Here is a 19,636-nt window from a genome sequence, read left to right on the forward strand (position 1 = left end):
ATCCCACTAGTGATCCTATATCACTTTGTTAAGTCACACTTTGAACTGTGGTGAAGATTTTATAGGTCTACATCCATTTTTAGCTGATGATTTCCAAATGCTTGAAACTTATTGGGTCATCTTAAACCCACTTATGAATTATGTTTTCTCCACTGGAGGAAAGAATGATTAATTTAAAGCTATTTAGTAAGTCAGCAGTGGTAATAAAAGCCATGTTCTTGACTTTCAATCCTTTTATAAGTATAAATTTCAGAACAATAAGTACCTGGGGAAAAATGTTTTTTTGAGAAGCCATAGTGTACCTGCTGATCAAAATTCTCTAGGGCTAGCCTCAAGGATGTATGTTTTTCTTTAAAAAAAAAAAAAAAAAACCTTCAAGAGATTTTGATTTCTTATCCTCTTCCTTGTTTCATAATTTTGAATTTTATTGGGTTGCTGTGGGAATAAACAAGATTACATGTATAAAAGACTTTGACCAGTGCTGGCATATGTTAGTATGCAATTAGTATTAGTCAGAATTATTTATGTTTAGTATTATTACCATAACAGTGTCTCCCATTGAAGTATGCTTGAATGACATATTAAAGCAAGCAAAAACTGAATAAAAAAGGTCTGTAAGCAGTCACTTAGCTTGCTTACAGAGGAAACCAGTGATATTGATGGAGAGTGAAAGAAGCCACTAGAGATCTTATTTTCTCTTAATTTAATCCTAATTTCTCTTCAAATAACTTGCTCCCTTTCATATTCTTACTCCTTTTTGAGAACCACTGTTCTAGAGCATTTTTAGCTGTGGAGAGATTGCCTTTCCCACCAAACAAAAATTGCCTTAAGTTGTGCTACTAAGGTGATCAAGCTGGGATTGTGCAAAGTGGCCTAATGTCTCTTTGCATTACTGGCAGATGGTCATCACAGCAGTCACCCTGTTCTGCAGCATTGTGATAGCTGGCATATCACTCATGTGTATGAACCGCACCACCCAAGCAGGACGCTATGAAGGGTTCGACCAGTCTCAGAACCACAAAGCAGCAAAGCCTGGGAATGCTGCCTTTGAGGAGAGCCCAGGGCCAGCAAACGAACCAGAACCTTTTACAAGTTCTGTCCCAGAAACAGGTATGATGCCAATATAAAAAGACACTCTTACGTGCCTGTATAGCCTGTATCCTAAGTGTTTTGCTTCAGGGAACTTTCTTGATCTCGGGGTCATGAGATCAATTCCCATGTCAGGCTCTGTGCATGCCCTGTATGTATGTCATTGAACTGGGCTGGCTTTATATCTGTTTTCTGAACAATTTCATCTTAGCTGACTTAAGCCTTCAAACTTCTGAAGATAGGATGGCTGGGTCAGACGATCTCTGTATTTTCTTTTCTATTATTCTGTGGTTCTATTTTAACCTTGAGATGGCATCATTATCTTAAATATAGAAAGACACTTCTAATAGCTTATTATAGATGGTGGTTTTTATACTTTGAAATCTTTTCTGTTAAGAACACTGCTGAAGAATTAAATCATCTTATCAATGAAAATTTCAGCCTAGACATTATTCCTTTTTCTAGCGTATTAAATTTTAATACACTTTGTCACTGAAGTTGTTATTCTATTAGAATTCACATTAGAAAAAAAAAAAAGAATCCATGTCAAGGAGCGCCATGTCTTATATCTGTGTTTAAAGGACACCGCATGAGGTGCCTGGGTGGCTCAGTCAGATAAGCATCTGCCTTCCACTCAGGTCATGATCCCAGGGTCCTAAGGTCGGGTGCCCTGCTCAGCAGGACATCTGCTTCTCCCTCTCCTGCTCCCCCTGCTTGTATTCCTTCTCTTGCTGTCTCTCTGTCAAGTAAATGAATAAAATTTTCAGTAACTAAAGGCTACTGCATACGTCCTCAGACTATGTGGAGAAGCTATAGCTCTATAAAGCAGATGTCTCAAGGCATCTTCCATAAACCAATCAGCCTGTAAAGCAGCAAGGGATTTTCAGCAGTGTATGTCTGAGAAGACAAAGGAATAAGATTGTTTTGACTGCATTTTCTAGACTAGTAGGAAACACGTTCTTGAAAGAAGCAAGTCTTGAGCTGAACATAAAAGAGGAGAAGATTTCAAAGAATTAACGAGAGTGGGAATTGCACGCGTGCCTAACTAGTCTGCAGACCTGAACAGGCATGGGGTTCATGGAGGACACGAAAGAATTGTTCGGGAATAGGAGCACCTGGGTGGCTCAGGTCATGATCCCAGGGTCCTGGGATCAAGCTCCACATGGGGCTCTCTGTTCAGCAAGGAGCCTGCTTCCTCCTCTCTCTCTGCCTGACTCTCTGCCTACTTGTGATCTCTGTCTGTCAAATAGATAAATAAAATCTTAAAAAAAAAAAAAAAAAAAGAATTGTCCGGGAAGAGGAAAAGGCCTTGTTAGATGGGGGGGGGGGGGGGGGGGTTTGGATGGAGAAAGAGGGGCCAAGTCCTCAGGAGCTTTCAAATTCAGGCCAAGGAGTTTCAATTAACTACAGTAAACAATAGAGCACTAGGGCATGTTTTTAAGGAGTGATGAAGTAAAAGCTGTAGTTGAAGAAAGTGTTCAAATTCTTAGTTGTCAAAGCACAGCGGTAACTAATAAAAACAGCTGGATAGAAACACTCTTCCTTGTCATACAATGAGGAGACAATAATATGTAAAGGAGCCAGTCCTTTGCCTGCCGTTCTTTAAATGTTAACCTCCAAATAAGCACATGTAAATTCTTCTTGATAGACACCATGTGAACACGTTTCCATTGTGGCTGCATGGGAAATATGTGTGTGTGTATGTGTGTGTGTGTGTGTGTGTGTGTGTGTGTGTATGAGTGGGTGGGTTGTCTGGTTTGGTTTGGTTTGGTTTGGCATCTCTGGAAGTTACCCATTTCTGTTGTGGTTGGGCCTTATTCTCCTGTGCTATTTTATCTACCTAGGTTGCTGCTCCTGCTCCGTGGGAAATGGTGGATCGCTCTGCCCGTCTGTTGAGCCGGTAGCAAACACAAGCACCAGTGGGCTTGTGACTCCTTCATTTGAAAAAAGTAAGTGCCTAAGGTTTGAGCATGGGCCTAAGGAACAGAAGAGTCCTCTCCTTATACCTTAAAAGATTTCAGCTTAGGATTTCATAGATGCTATACTGCTTATGTAATCCCAAATAAGATGAGCAGAAGTACTGATAGGGAAGTAATTGTGCATGGATAGAGTACTCATTTAAAAAAATAAAGTTTGGGGAACCTGGGTGACCCAGTTGGTTAAGTATCCAACTGCTGCTTGATCTCAGCTGAGTCTTGGTTTCAGGGTTGTGAGTTCAGACCCCACATTGGACTCCACAGTAGGCATGGAGCCTACTTGAACAATTAATAATAAAAAATAATAAAGTTCTTATAATATATAATATTTATAAAGTATAATATAATATAGTAATTGGTGGTATTATATATACATTTTTCCAATAAATTTAACCCGTGTAATGATTCCAAGGAGTTTGCCATGCACCATTTCCCTTTTTTTTTTTTTTTTTTAAATTTTTTTGGACTTTTTTCTTATTTTAACAGCTGAGACTTTTCCCCCACTCATTTCCTTTGGGGAAATCTATATACTTTCAATATACCCTTTCTTATAAAATAAGAAAAATCTTTGAAACTAATAACCTTTGACATACAAAGTAAAAGACTGAATTACATTTGTGGTCTGAATTTCAGGTTATTTGTTTACTTGAGCTAAAGTTGGTATGTAACATTATATTAGTATAAGGTATACAACACAGTAGTTCAAAATTTGTATACATTACACAGTGATCACCACAATAAGTCTTATTACCACCCCTTCACTCTTTTCTCCCTGCCCTAACCCCCTTCCCCTCTGATAATCAGCATCTGTTTCAACCTTGCCTTAGTTCTTGGTTGTCGCTAGACCCTTTGCGATTATCAGCCTGATTTATTCTTGATAGTTGCAGTTGGTGAGGGTGTGCTTTGGACCCGTGCAAAGGGAGGGACCTAGATCCAGGCAGATTGGAAGCCAGGTCCTCAGGCAGCAGCTGTTAAAGTATGCAAATATATACAATCCCATGGGACCACAATCCTAGACACTGCTGACCTCTAGACCAGGAGATCTGCTATCCCCTGGGTGATAGTTACCAAAAATCAGGGCTTCAGTCAAGTATAAAAGATCCTTTCTGGGAGATAACAGTGAGCTGTGGCAAGGCCAAGTTCCAGGGAGAGGTGTGCACAGGTGGTGTGTCCCTTCCTATGTCCTCTGAGAGTGCTTCTGCAGCCTTCAGATGTGTGGCTTTAACCTGAAGTTCATCCTTCAGGTGAAAGCTTCTGGACAATCAAATGGGTCTTTTCCATACGCAGTCTGGGGCTGTATTTCAGTTTGCTGTCTGTGTATTGTCCAGGATATAGTATCCTGTTCAGCACGATCTTTCCAGTTGTTACCCATGGATCCCGGATGTACAGGCCTCTCCAGCCACCAGAGCCAGTCAGTTGAGTAGCCTCTGTGTGGACTGAGTTTACCCACCAGTTTTAGCAAGCGGTGGGAGAGTGTTGGGTGCGGGACATGCCTGTGCCAGGGAAGAGCACCCTGGGTGGGGCACACCTGCAATTTTAGCAGAGCTGGAGAAGAGCGTTCTGGGAGGGACGTGCCTTGGTTTTAGCCATGTTATGTATGCCCACACCTGCCTTCCTAGCAAGGTAGAGGAATAGTGCGAAAATTGGCACTCTCCAGCAGTTCCATCCACAAGGAAAATTCCCATGAATCTTTAAGATTAGCAGTTGAATCTCCTTCACATATAATCCAGTCATCTCTCAATCTACTGCCTTTGTGCTGCTTGCCCAGATGGGTGAGTCCATGCTTGAGCCCCTCAAAAGGAGTATCTCAGATCTCCATAACCCTTAGGCCCCCTGGACATAAGCCCCATGTTTGGGGCCTCATCTGTCTGGTGCAGGTCCCAAGAGTTGTGGTGCCTGAGCTGGAGAGTTCTAAACCTGTGAATACTTCCCTATTGTGAGTTGCTGCGCCCTTGGTGAGCTTTTTGTAAGACTGCATTTCTGCCTTTCCTGCCTGGCTCAGTGTGGCCATTTTCCCCTTGTTGTGGAAGAAGCAGTTCAGCTACTCTTCAGTTCTTTTCAGGGAGAGTTATTCCATAGAGAGTGGTAGATCTAGTGTGTCTGTGGGAGATGAGTTCAGGGTCTTCCTCTGCCACCATCTTGGACCATCCCCGTGCATGCACAATGGATTTCAAATTATTGAAAACAACTGAACACACTTAGGTGAAATTGCAGTGCACTTTCATTGATTATGCTTATTTATAATTAAGTTAGGAAGGAAAACGCCCCAAAGCCATCTTCATGACAAAACATATGTCAATTGTATTGTTGCCAAAGGCATTTCACTTTTATATAAGAAATGTGAGGATTATAAATAACGATGTACACAAATCACTTAGCAGAGTGTGTGGAATACATAATAAATGCTCATTAAACAGAGTTGCAGTAGTAGTGGTTGTTATGAGCCAAGCAGAGTTTATATTTGGCTGCTCTCTGCTGGCTAGCAATGAATCTTTTTTTTTTTTTTTTAAAGATTTTATTTATTTATTTATTTGACGAGAGAAATCACAAGTAGATGGAGAGGCAGGCAGAGAGAGACAGAGGGAAGCAGGCTCCCCGCTGAGCAGAGAGCCCGATGCGGGACTCAATCCCAGCACCCTGAGATCATGACCTGAGCCGAAGGCATTTTTTTTTTAAAGATTTTATTTATTTATTTGACAGAGAGAGAGATCACAAGTAGGCAGAGGGGCAGCAGAGAGAGAGGGGGAAGCATGCTCCCTGCTGAGCAGAGAGCCTGATGCAGGGCTCAATCCCAGGACCCTGGGATCATGACCTGAGCCAAAAGCAGAGGCTTAACCCATTGAGCCACCCAGGCAGCCCACTAGCAATGAATCTTAATAGTGGAACTCACACTTCTATAGAAGGAAGTGAAAATGTATCAGACGTTGAACCTTCACTGACTTTCTGCTAGGAAACCCCATTTGGCATTCAGTTCAACTGTCTTTCAGTTTTTTTATGCCACTCGCTTAAACTAATGTTTCTTTACTTTACCTCATAATTCCCAAGGCTTTCCTCCTTATGTTTTCTCCCTACGCAATACACCTAATAATAAAGTCTGTCGACGACTTCAATGTGTAATTTAACATTTTTTTGTCTCTGAAAATTACGTTATGCTCCCCTTATCTGTCATTTTCTTCATGAATAATGATGATTCCTGAGAACTCTTTTATGTAGGAGCGTCTTACATTTTCTGATCCTATTTGCAAAAGTTATACAGAAAGAAAGCCATCATATATGGACTTCATCTACTCATGTAATTTAGTATCATTCCTTAAGCCTGAAATAAAGAAAGGTTGAAGGAAATCAAACTATGAACAAGTGAGAATTTTTAGAGTTTAGCAGTATAATTAATTCCTCATCCCCAAAACACTGGCACAGCACAAAGGCAAAATCAGTGTTGCAGTGTGTAAGAAAGGTAAATGAAAGATAATAAAGTTTATTTTTATCCATTTTTATAGTATCTGTACTCAGTATTTTAAGACCAGGCTTCTTATATATACTGAGATAAAATTTTTCTACATCAAGATATACACAAATAATTATTATTAAAGTAAGCTCATACTAGAGAGACAGTTTGGCAGACTGCCTTCTTTTCACATAGCAACACTGTGCACTTCCCTGTGCTGTTTGCCAAAATGTTGGGCCATATTTAATGACTGTGTATGTCCTTTTCTGGAAACAGGCTCTAGGAAATACAAATTTTTATGATTGCCGTGAGGGTTAAGAGCTGTAAAATTGTGGTTTCATCTTTGACTTTTAAAAATCAGACTGTATGTTCAATTAGACATCCACTTTGTAAAAAATATTTTCCCCTGCTTTTGAGGCCATGGCCATATTGGAGCTGAGGCAGGAGAGCACAGGTTTCTTGGGAAAGGCCCCTCCCCTTTAGGCCAGAGAAAGGTCATACCTATAATTTGGACTTGCTTCTGCATGTCAGCAGAATGGTGTTTAACAGTTCTGATTTCTTAAAGGTCTTTTCTAAGGCAGGTTTTAAACTCTTTAATGAAAAGCAAGGGAGAATAGTACATTTGTGTTACATTTAGCGAAACTAGGATATCCATGACCAATATGTAAATTTGTTACTGATGAATCACGAGCTATTAATTCAGCTTTAAAAAAAGAAATCAAAATATAGATATAGATAGGTTTATAATATATAGCTAATGGCTATAATAACAGCTGATGGCATGAGGGAAGCATCCAGTATTGCTAAGCTAAAAAACAAAGAAACAAACACACAAGCAGGCTGCCAAACTGTGCCTTTGTTTGATCCTACTTCAATAAAAAGTACTTGTGTGTTCTTGGTATAGAAAAATTCTGTAAGTCAAGGGAACACCTGGGTGGCTCAGTCAGTTGAGCATCTACCTTCAGCTCAGGTCATGATCCCAGGAGCCTGGGATCGAGTCCCACATCAGGCTCGCTGCTCAGGGAGAGGGAGAGTCTGCTTCTCTCCCTCTCTCTCTGTTGCTGCTGCTCTATCAGATAAATAAAATCTTTAAGAAAAAAGAAAAGAAAAATTCTCTAAGTAGATACAGTAAACCTGGTCTTAAAATATATATATACGTTACACTGTTGGCTAGTGTAGGAGAGACTGTGGCATCCTCCTTGTATTTTTCCAGATGCAAACACTTGACAAGTAGAACTCTCCTGAGACTACATGAAAGAGCCTCCCTCAGATTCCTTCTAAAATAATATACTGATTCTGAGCTGAATGTGCATATGTGCTGGTTTGCTTCGAAAGTCATTATGAATTTAAAATGCATTCAAATAAAAAGCTCTGATTACAAATTGTTGTACTTACTGTCTTATAGATGATCATTGTGTGAGTCGCTGTAACTCCCAGAGCTGCATGTTAGTCCAGGAAGAAGAGCAGTATCTACAGAGCGGAGATCAGCAACTGACTCGACACGTGTTGCTGTGTTTACTTCTCATTATTGGCCTGTTTGCTGTAAATGTTTCCTCTGATTTTTGTTTGGGGGCCATTTCTTTAAATGTTTGGCAAAGATTTTATTCAGGCATCTGGGGGAAACTTAGTTGCTGCTTCTGGGAGGGGTGGGTGGCAACCAGGCCAGTCTGAATCCCGACCTTGAGCTGTTTCGGGGAGCAAGGGAGGTGAAGAATTCACAGCACTCTGTAGCCTAAATGCCCCAGTAGCCTATTTGGTTTAGTCTCTGAACCTGTAATTCGGTAAGATCAGGTATCTCCATGCTGTGTATAGGGCTGCTTATTCTAACATATTCCTTGCAAGACCAACCTCAGTGGATAAATGCCGACATGGTTTCGCAGGAGACATTTGTCAGATAAATAAGCTTTTAAACAGAATTTTTCATTATGAAAATAACACAACCACCTCATACCATGGATAATTATAAGATTACTGCCTTCTATTTTTAATACACCTTTCCTGGTTCTAATTGTCATACAGATTTATACCCTGTTTTGTCACCTGTGTCAACCATTTTCATGTTGCTACATAGTCGTTCCTAACTGTTACTGGAAATGGCTCCTCAATAAACCATAGAGGAGATACATTATAATTTACCCAACTACTTTCTTAGGGATGGTTATTCCTAGTTCTTCAAAATGCTTAAATAGACATCTCCATGTAATATTTCTGTGTGATAGACTCTCAAAGTTGGGAAATCTAGACCAGAGAGTACAAATATTTGGATGCATTCTCTCAAATTGTTTTCTCAAGGAGTAGTATAGATTTGTCAAAGTACTCTCACCAGCACTGAATGTAAAAATTTTTAAATTTTATCATTTTGTAAGTGAAATTCAGCATTTTTTCAATGCATTTCTCTGATTCCTGGGGATTTTTAGAATGTTTTATGTCCTCTTTTGTGCATTATCAGTTGTTATTATAGAATTCTTTGAGGTGGTTCAAGTGTAACTTGCCTAGAGATGGGAGGTGGATCGTATAACGTATGAAGAAACCTTTTTACATGGGGATGCTGGTTACATAGAAAGCGATCAACCAGCACCATTTTAACTGCTATTTAAGAAAAAAAAAAATCAAAAAATAAGAAATGCTGCCAAGAACTGCTTCTTAGCCATGTGATTGTTTTCATTGTGTAGAACTAATTTTAAAATCAGTCCTGTCTTGGGCTGGTCGGCAGACCTGATGTGTTATGTAAGCTTCTGTATTATAGCGCATGTCTTCTTGCTTCAAGTCTGATCAAATTAGATGCTGTTTGAATGACATCTGTCAAGAGGAGAGGTTGAAACCTCTTGTTCAAAAGACAAAGCCTCTATATTCTCTCAGTGTTTTTCCTTTTAGTCTTTTTCTGCCTAATTATTAAGCAGATAAGTTATTGTACTGTGTTCTGGATAGGGAGAAATGATCAGCCAGCTTCATTTTAAAATACTATTTTCTCCTTCCTTTACAGAATCTTTCCAGTTGTTTGTGGTGGCTATTCAACCAAGAACCTGGAAGGCTCTATGTTGAGTTACAGTTTTTCTGTGCTGTGTTTAACTTTGGCCAGGTATTTATTTCCTGAGAACTTTGAGGGCTTTTTTGTTTTGTTTTGTTTTCCTGGATGGGCTGTTTAGGGGGTAGTGGTGCGGATGTTGTTGTTTTCTTTTAAATCAAAAGGGTTTAGTTGGTTTGCCAGCTGCTGGTATGCGTGGCAGCTGACAGCTGTTGCCGGTCTCCATATTGGTTCAAGTCATCAGAATGCACACGAAGTGTTTCAATCAGAAACACCAAATCGTTTTTTGCTTTGGTTTTAAAATAAAGAATGATAATTTAAGCAGGGACAAGATGTTCCAGTTTCTTTTTAAACTTTGTGACTGTCTTAATAAGTCACTTTGGGAAAAAGAGTTACCTTCCCTGAGCCTTTAGTTTAGTCATTTAAATTGATGAATGTCATTTCATTTATATTTCAGTGTTTCTTGGACAATAGGTACTTAAATCTTTTTTAGAAAATCTTGTGGTGGGTAAATAAATTTTGACCAGGGATAGTTAGTTACTGTTCCTTGAGGACCTACTACTATATGCCAACCATTATTAAGCATTATACATTAGTCATCTTACTTAAACATAAAGAATACCTACAAAGTAGACATTATCATTCCCAGTTTACAAATTAGAAACTAAAGTTCCATGGAGAACTAATGTAATAGATGTTATTGTTTTTATGTCACTATTAAAATAATATTTAAGGATAAGTGATATTTTGTTTATTGTATTGTATTGTATTGAAGATACTTTTATGTGTAAAGTTCAAAATGTTGATTGTTTTCAATCCCTTATCTTTTAATTAGGGAACTTTAGTCCCCAGACTAAGTATCAGGTTGAAAAAAATACTGTGTTTGAAATCACTGGTTTTAATAACCGACTGAGTCAGTTAACATCTATCAGTAAACACTCCTGCACATTTTATCCTAACATTAATTTCTTGAAATATTTCTGGTTTGTTTAGCCATTATTGTGGGAGCAAAAGGACTCTGTCCCGATAGATAAGTGACCTGTTCAGTTTATTACAGATAGATTCAAGTATCCCGGGCTACTTGATGCCTACCTCACTTTGTGACTCTGTGTGAGATCTGATTTTGTGCCCAAGACCTATAAAATACTAGGTTGAAAACTCATAGTTTCACTCAGCGTTTTGTATTCAGCAAAGCCTCTCCAGGCTGAGTCACCCCAACACTGGGACTGAGAGGGCTTCACAAAAAAGCTAATGCCAGGAATGTTGCATTTGAAATGATGCCCCCTCAGCTAATGGCCCAGGTGTTTGAAAGGAGAGAGAGAGGGAGAGAGAGACCCTCCCCACACCACCAGCACCACCACATCCCATCTAGGTGTTAGTAAGATCATTACTTTTTCGTTGTTTACAGTTTGGGGGTAAAGAAAGGTAGATCCTTTGTGCAATGTATTACATTCTCCATCCCACCTGCCACGCACCGGCACTTAGATCCTTATACCGCTGCGCCTGACGAATGGCAGTTCCCAGCCTCTTGCCTCCCCAAGCAGGCACAACTATCCAGATCTGTGGCTGACTTCCAGTGCCAGTTTGCTTCGTCACTCCCAAAGTCTTCAAAGCCTTTCTGTAAGCACCTAGCCAACTTCATTTCACGTAAAGTTCACATAAAGTTCAGTTACTTCCTTAGAACCAAATACTATATAATTCTGTAATTTCTGAAGTATTAATAGAGAAATAGTAAATACCTAAGCCCAATAGGAGATCATTTATTTTCTTTTTTTAAAAAGAGGAAAAAAAGACATAAAGCTCTGAAAAGTTTTCATTTTTCTTCAGTAAGCTAGGATGCAGATGTGGTCGCTCAGGACTGGTTTAAACCAGTGCTCCAACATAATTAGTAAGATGGAGACTAGAAAGAGGCCGCCAAGTCATACCTGCCTCCAGGCATTAAACTTTATAGAGGGCCTGTCTTTTGTGTTCCATTTAAACTATTGCTGTAATCACTATGGGTTTGCTTCCCTCAGCACTAAATATGGTGGTTTCCGTAACTTCCCAGTCCTTAATATTCTAGTGTTGAATTCATAACTGTAACCTTTCCTCTTCCGTAGGGATTTATTTCCTTTGGCATCTTCGGATTGGACAAACATTTAATCATTCTGCCTTTCAAAAGAAGGTAAATTTAGTTTTGAAATAAATCTGTATCTGTAATGACAGATAATGACAAGGCCATTCTATTAAGATACTGATATTTTTTAAACCTTCAGTAACTGCTAGGAGACTACAGAAAGGGTAAATTTTAAACACTGAAGAAAGGTTATATGTTGATTCACATATCTTTTGTTAATAACTATGGAGAAAATATTGGGAGAACTCTGATTAATCCAACATTGTCATTTGCATTTTAACAAGAAATGATGGATGCAGACTTCTACCTATGCCATTAACTACATAAAGTAAAATGAAACTTAGAAGTGTATTTAGAGGGGCACCTGGGTGGCTCAGTGGGTTAAAGCCTCTGCCTTCGGCTCAGGTCATGATCCCAGAGTCCTAGGATCGAGTCTCGAATCGGGCTCTCTGCTCAGCGGGTAGTCTGCTTCCTCCTCTCTCTCTGCTGCCTCTCTGCCTACTTGTGATATATGCCTACTCTGTCAAATAAATAAATTAAATCTTAAAAAAAAAAAAAAAGAAGTGTATTTAGAAATGGAAATTATTGATGTTTTACCCCCAAAGGTCTGTATTTGACAATATAGATTCTCCTTTGATATTAGGATTTCTCTTTCTATCAAACTGACAATTTATAGAAAACTCATTCTCTTCTTTCTAAATTTTTTTTAATTGCTTGATGAAGAGTTTCTTTGGATTCAGATTGGGAATTTCTTTGTAATAATAATGATAGTGTGAATACAATAATGAAGTGAGAATTCTCCAACTTGGGAGTGGCAGGAAAGGGGGGGGTACAAGACTTTGTATATCCTCATTTGTTTTCAAAGTCAAAATTGGTAGAAATTGGAAGTACTAGTGGATTTTATCCAAACAACTATATAAAGAGTGCCCAGTAGATGGTCACTCTTCTTTCTTTTCCTTCTTCTTTTTTGTCATCATTGATATCATTACATTATTAAGATGTCGCTACTAGGGTCATAATCATTTCATTAAAAAGAAAAGCGTAATAGAAAAGTCACTGAACTTAGTTATCAGCTTCATAATGTTGACTGGGTAAAAAAGTCAACAGATCAATTGTCCAACATTACAGAACAGAATCATTCTGTGTTCCAGATCCCAGTATTTGTCTCCGTGGTACTGAAATTGGAAAATGATTAAATAAAATAGTTGATCTCTGTAAATTATTTTTGCAGCTTAAAACAGTAGAATGTAGAATAAGAAAAGAACTTCTTTTATTGGCAGAAACTGAAATAGATCAAATATATCAGGAGGGTTTATAAAATGTTCAAGCCTCAAGTCTCCCACCCTGCCTCACATCACCCCCACCCCACCTGCTTGGACCAGGAAACCAAACGCAGGTTATGTCTTTGCTTCAGAGACTAACCATATCTGCATGTTGAAGATGATATCTTTGGAAGAGCCATGTTGATGGAGTGATAAGCAAGAAGGGGTTTCCTCTCAGTGTTTTCCTTTCCTTAAAAGTGGCCTCCATAAATTTTGGTTTTTAGACTTGAATTCCTATGGAATAATAAAGAGACAGCAGAAAACAGGGGTTCTCCTGTTCCTGAGGAAATAAAAATGACCTGTCAACAATTTATCCATTATCACCGTGACCTCTGTATCCGAAACATTGTCAAGGAAAGAAGGTAAGTACAAATTCCAGATAATTATATTTTTGATGATTAATTTTGGTTTGTAACAGGCTAAGTAATGTGGTTGTAACTAACTACATGGTTATTTTCAATAGCATATTTACATGTAAAAGTTAAAATAGCTATGGGTCAGTTTATAATTTGAGGAAGAGCATTTATAAGATTTTTATACTTTCTGTTATATAACTTCTGATTTCCATATAAAATGTGAAAACTAATTGAGAATGAATCAAGATGTAGTCAAATATTAACATTCACTTCATATTGGCCATTAGTATCTCTCATAAAACTACGAGATACACTGAATTTAGATGTGGCTTTCTATTCTCCATCTCCTACCGGTATGTTATTTCATATTACTAATGACATTGTCAAGAAAATGAAATGAAATTGTCTTTTAATTAATTCTGCTGCTTATTTTTCCCTTCAAGTCCTAATCTTCAGTCTATGACATCATATTTATTCTTCTAATCCTTAAGGTATGGAGCATGCAGCAGGAAATGAATGTTACAGTGCCATGACTTTTGGTTGTTATAAAAGAGGGAAAAAAAATAACATAAAGAGCCAAGTACTTTCATGTCTGTAACTGTGTATTTGAAAATTTATGCATATTACCACTCAGATGCTATATTTACACATATTTACAATATTATGACAGTATATTTTATTATAAGTATATAATTTTTATTTTTATAAATAAATAAACAATACTTGTTTTATTATGAATATATAATTTTTACCAGTATAATTTTATTATTATGCCAGTATATTATTATAAACAAAAGGTAGCCTGGTGTAGCTAGTGGAAAGGGGACTCACTGGTCAGACACTGATCCCAGAGGCCAGCTCCTGAGTCTGCCACTTACTAGCTCTGTGAATTGGGCCAGTTCGATTTTCTAAACCTTTGTGTTCCTCTTTTCTAAAGTTAGATAACACATCTTTGAATTGGATAGCAAAATCTATATGATGGTCCTGTCCTCGCTCAGTTTCTGGGAATGGTCAACTATGAAGGTTCTTACCCTTAAAGAACCATGAAGAGAATGATTTCAAAGTTCCATCTGAGGATACTTCCAACGATTTACAATGATTTTTTTTTTTAAAGAAGAAAGGGCACTCCACTTAAGAAAGGCCCACTGTGACAGCCTACTGTCGGAAGCATGGCTTTTGCTTCCAGATGAAGAGGCTCTAGCTGGTGGCCCTGTCCCTCCATGTTCTGTACGGCGGCACATTCCCTGCCACTCTGTATGGCTCCGTGTGCTGCGATTGGAGCTGCCTGGTCAGTCATCAGGAAGCAATTATTATTCAGTTGGTGTCTGGGGTTATAAGGTGTTGGGCCATAAGTTAAAAATCCACAAGCAGGGAGAAGCATCAGACAAGAGGTTGTAATAGCCAGGCTTTTGTTCAAAGTGATATCTGTCGTTGCAAAGCAGAAATTAAGACGTTACTAAGCAAAATACTGATGTTAAAATATTTTATGTCCTTGAGAAGATCTTTCATGTCTATTAATCTCTTTTCTAATTTTTATATGGAACGCTATATTCATTGGTGGTTAACTGGTCTAAAATGTTTGTCACCTTTTTCTCGTTTCATCTTGATTTTCATCCGCTGTTACATGTTGTCAAGCACTGCAGGTTTTACAGCTTGACTAATGCTTGTGGACAGACTCATGTTATCTCTTACCTATTTGTATGAAAACCTACAGAATTCCTTTAATTGGTTCTTTTACATTTTCCTCCCCCATTGTTTATTTTGTCATATGTGAGGTACCCCTTATTTGCATTAGGAAGACAGATTTTAAATAATCAAGAAACAGATTCATTATCAAAGTACATTTTCAAGACCCAACATTTGTAGCAAGATAGATCACACTTCCTTACTTCCTAATGCATATTCTTTTTTTTTTTTTTAAGATTTTATTTATATATTTGAGAGAGAGTGAGCGAGATCACAAGCAGGCAGAGAGGCAGGCAGAGTTAGAGGGGGAAGCAGGCTCTCTGCTGAGCAGAGAGCCCGATGTGGGGCTTGATCCCAGGAGCCCGGGATCGTGACCTGAGCCAAAGGCAGAGGCTTAACCCACTGAGCCACCCAGGCGCCCCCCCCCCAATGCATATTCTTGACGAATGATATCAGTAAGGGTGTCTTGCAGCAGAAGGCAAGAAGAAAGACTACTTGTGGGCACTGTGATAAACAGAAAATAATGATGTTTGATTTGAGTAGTTTAGTTAAAATGTCACTTCTTAGGAGCTTACAAAAAATATTATTTAATGTTCCTGAGACAATTAAGTGATCTCTTATACCTAAGAGTGTAACTTATGAAATGAACAATATTCAGCTGTCTACAGAATGGATCTGATTGTAAAAGACCAGGTACTATAAAAAGAATGCTTCTTTGTAGACACATTTACATTATGTCAGGGGTTTTTTTACATGTTTCTGTTTTCACAAGCATTATTGGCATTTTTTTCTGGTGGATCTTTCTAGGGTCAGGTGAGTTAACAAACCCTTTATATTTAGAATAGTTTCATTCCTGCCACACTTTTAACTATCATGCTGTGTTTCCCTGTCTCCTGTTTTTCCTTGCTTGTCCTCTATCATACAGTGCTGATACCAGGTTTACAGAACATATGGGTGAAACATTCCTTTGACATACAGGTGTGGTGCAAAGACGTCTGCTGGGACCTTCTGTGGCTGTGACCTGGTGAACTGGCTCATTGAAGTTGGCCTTGCCTCTGACCGCGGTGAAGCTGTGATATATGGAGATAGACTGGTGCAAGGGGGAGTCATCCAACATATTACCAACGAGTATGAATTTCGGGATGAGTACTTGTTTTATAGATTTCTTCAAAAGAGTCCTGAACAGAGTCCTCCTACTATTAATGCAAACATGCCCCCACAGGAAAGATATAAAGAGATTGAGCATTCATCCCCATCCCCTCGGACCTAAGTTATGAAGGAGACAACCCCGGGCCATATCCTAGCCCCAGATCTGTTTCTTATAAGCTGTGTGACCTTGGGCAAATCACAACCTTTCTGAATCTCAGTTGCCTCATCTGTAAAATTTGGTGAGATGTGTTCCTACCCCATGTGAACATTTTGTGATTTCATGTGTATGGAAAACTCACAGGAAACTGAGGAAAAAGAGAAAACCAAGTCAAAACTTAAAGTTCTGATAGTAAGTATAATAAATACTATAAACTAGTTATGTCAGCATTTTAAAACATTGCTTCCTGCATCTGTTTGCTATAATTTCAAAGTCGACATCCAATGTACTTACTTGTGCTTTAAATCGCCAAATTTTGCAGGTATACTGCTGGCAGGAAATGGACCTTAAATTATGACAGCTTTGCACTTACTGATAGCATCTCCTGAAAAAGAATTTTAATGATTCTGATAAAAGGGCTCCTTATTCTGTTTTTCCCATTTTCTTGACAAACAGCACTCATTAAAACTAGAAGCAATATTTTTTAAGTTCATTTTTTTCTTGCTTTTGTATCCGAAGTACTAATCTGTGCCACACAAGGCAAATAAGAACCACCATAAATAATATCTTCAAAATCCATCAACAGAAGTGTAACCTTTAACTTTTGTACTTAAGAAAATTTCATCAGTTCTGTTTAAATTTTATCAACAAAATTATTTTCATATATCAATTCTGGTGTATGCACAAAGCATTACAGTGCAGAAAGATAGCCCTATCAACATATTCCCTGTAGTTAAAAAGAAAAAAACTATATAGTTCAAGTCAAGATTTTAAAACATCCTTTTACATCTAGAATTTGATCTTTTTAAAGTATCCATGTATAAAAATCTATAAACTTGAAAATTATTCAGTGTTGCCCTCAGATAAGCTTTATCTCCAGAAAATTAAGATGAGATCTATTCACGTGACCTTTGAACCTCTGCTTAATTATTAGGTGTTAGTGCTTATTTAAAACATGTTTCAAGTATTTATTTTTCTCATATTTTTAATGTCTCATGTAAAAGCCATTTAGAGAATAATTTATAGATTTAAATCATTGTCCTTTTAATGCAACAAATATGTAATTTTTTTAAAAAAAACAACCTGCATGGAAGCCTGGTGTATTTAATGAGTAAATTACACTTTATTGTGTAGTATTAACCTGTACCAACTTTATATTATAATTAGGTGATGAGGATGTTTTTTCAGCAGAACTATGTTGCTGCAAGACCTTTCTTTTTTTTTATGACCATATTATAAGTCTCAGAATGCTCAGGAGTAAGCATAAAGTTTCACTGTTATACAAGGAAACTTTTATACTGACAGCAGTACAGATATTAATTCACATGCATGCAGGCAACTCAAACTGGAGAATTTGTTTTGTGAACAACGCATACTACACATGTTCTATTATTTGCATGAAGGGAATAAGCATCTTTTTCCATGGGAAACACTAAGAGAAAACTCTGGATCTGAACGATCTGAGGTTTCAGATAAAGGCTTTTTAAGGGATATTTTTAGGATTATGGATATGCTAATTTTATTAAATAAAAATATTTGTAACTTTTACTCTCACTGACAAAGCAAGTTTCTCAATAAAATACCTATTTTAACTTGCATTGCCAACATCTTTTCTTTGAGTAATCTGAAAAATGGAGAAGCCATCACCAAGGTCTTTTCTTTAAGTTTTCAATGTTTTTAAGATTTTATTTTTAGAGTGAGACAGAAAGAGCATGAGCAGGGGGAGGGGGAGAGGGACAAGGAGACTCCCCACTGAGAGTGAAGCCCTTCATGGGGCTTGAGGTGGGGCTCGATCCCAGGACCCTAAGACCATGACCTGAGTCAAAATTAGATGCTTAACTAAATGAGCCACTCAGGTGCCCCTCAGTGTTTTCTTAAATGGGTCTCCTGAGATTGTTCTGTTCTTTGTGACCCTATGCATGGGGATCCTGTATGCACAGGGCTTTGCCCAATAATGCACTCAGTAAGTACTTTTTATTAATGAATTAATATGACAGAGTCCTTTTCACATTCCATTATATTTAATATACAGGATCACAGCTGAGAAAATTACCTGATAGAATTTTTATTAAAATCTACCCCTTTTAGGTGCTGGGTTGGCTCAATTGGTAGAGCATGCAACTCTTGATCTCAGGGTCATGAGTTCAAGCCCTGTGTTGTGTATAGAGACAACTTTAAAAAAAAAAAAAACTACCCCTTTTAGGCTAATATTCAATATGTAAGTTCATTTCTTTGTTCTGATTAATTCCATGACTACCTTTTGTTTAAACTTCAGTAGTTTTAGGGGCACCTGGGTGGCTCAGTGGGTTAAAGCCTCTGCCTTTGGCTCAGGTCATGATCTTAGGGTCCTGGGATCGAGCCCTGCATCGGGCTCTCTGCTCAGCAAGGAGCCTGTTTCCCCCTCTCTCTCTGCCTACTTGTGATCTCTGTCTGTCAAATAAATAAAATCTTAAAAAAAAAAAAACCTTCAATAGTTTTAGAATAAGGTAGAGTGTGCTTGGTATTTAAAAAAAAAAAAAGAAAGAATGATGATTATTAATGACATTAAGTTTATAAGAGCAAGAAAAATGTAAAACTATTACTTTACATGTTTGCTATGCAAAATATAGCTCTTAGTTTTTGCCCCTTCAATTTTCATATGATGTAAAATATTAAATGACTTTAGACCACTGGTCATAGGTAGTCAAGTGATGTCTGGTGGTTGGAAACACAGTTCAGGATCAGAAATATTATCACCATTCTTCAGGAAAAGGTGAGATGATCAATTTCTATGATTGGGGGGTGCCTGGATGGCTCAGTGGGTTAAAGCCTCTGCCTTTGGCTTAGGTCGTGATCCCAGGGTCCTGGGATCAAGCCCCGCATTGGGCTCTCTGCTCAGCAGGGAGCCTGCTTCCCTTCCTCTCTCTTTGCCTGCCTCTCGGCCTACCTGTGATCTCTGTCAAATAAATGAATAAAATCATTTTAAAAAAAACTTTAAAAAATAAAAAATTAGAAAAAAAATTTCTATGATTGGTATGAGAAAACCCTGAAGTAATTAATTAAAAAGAGAAAACGTTCACTCTGTTGAATCTATTTCTGGCAAATTTTACAAGTAGAAACTAAATTTCCAAAATTTTAGGCTGCATAATTATTTCTAGGACAAAATTTTTGGTTGATCAACAAAACTAAAAGACAATCTACTGAATGGGAGAAGATATTTGCAAGTGACGTAACTGAAAAAGGGTTAGTATCCAAAATATATAAAGAACTTATACAACTTGACACCAAAAAAACAAATAATCCAATTAAAAAATTGGACACAAGACACAGACATTT

The 19,636-nt window shown here is 38.0% G+C and overlaps 1 protein-coding gene across 3 annotated transcripts in view; it reads left to right on the forward strand.

Annotated features, from left to right (window-relative positions):
* Positions 1–17,919, forward strand: part of GPR155 (G protein-coupled receptor 155) — a 42,499-nt gene extending 24,580 nt beyond the window's left edge. The window contains exons 10-17 of one of the 3 annotated variants that reach the window (XM_082689527.1): positions 900–1,110; positions 2,934–3,038; positions 7,916–8,052; positions 9,494–9,589; positions 11,635–11,699; positions 13,198–13,335; positions 13,773–13,820; positions 15,994–17,919. In XM_082689527.1, the coding sequence (XP_082545653.1) occupies positions 900–1,110; positions 2,934–3,038; positions 7,916–8,052; positions 9,494–9,589; positions 11,635–11,699; positions 13,198–13,335; positions 13,773–13,812 (792 nt within the window). In that variant the 3' untranslated portion in view covers positions 13,813–13,820; positions 15,994–17,919. Of the gene's footprint in view, positions 1–899; positions 1,111–2,933; positions 3,039–7,915; positions 8,053–9,493; positions 9,590–11,634; positions 11,700–13,197; positions 13,336–13,772; positions 13,821–15,940 lie in introns of all 3 variants that reach the window. The other 2 variants (XM_082689525.1, XM_082689526.1) reach the window with 2 other exon arrangements.
* The last annotated feature ends 1,717 nt before the right edge of the window (positions 17,920–19,636 follow it).

Source organism: Mustela nivalis (genome assembly GCF_964662115.1).
Source record: "Mustela nivalis genome assembly, chromosome: 11".
NCBI classification, from domain to species: Eukaryota; Metazoa; Chordata; class Mammalia; order Carnivora; family Mustelidae; genus Mustela; species Mustela nivalis.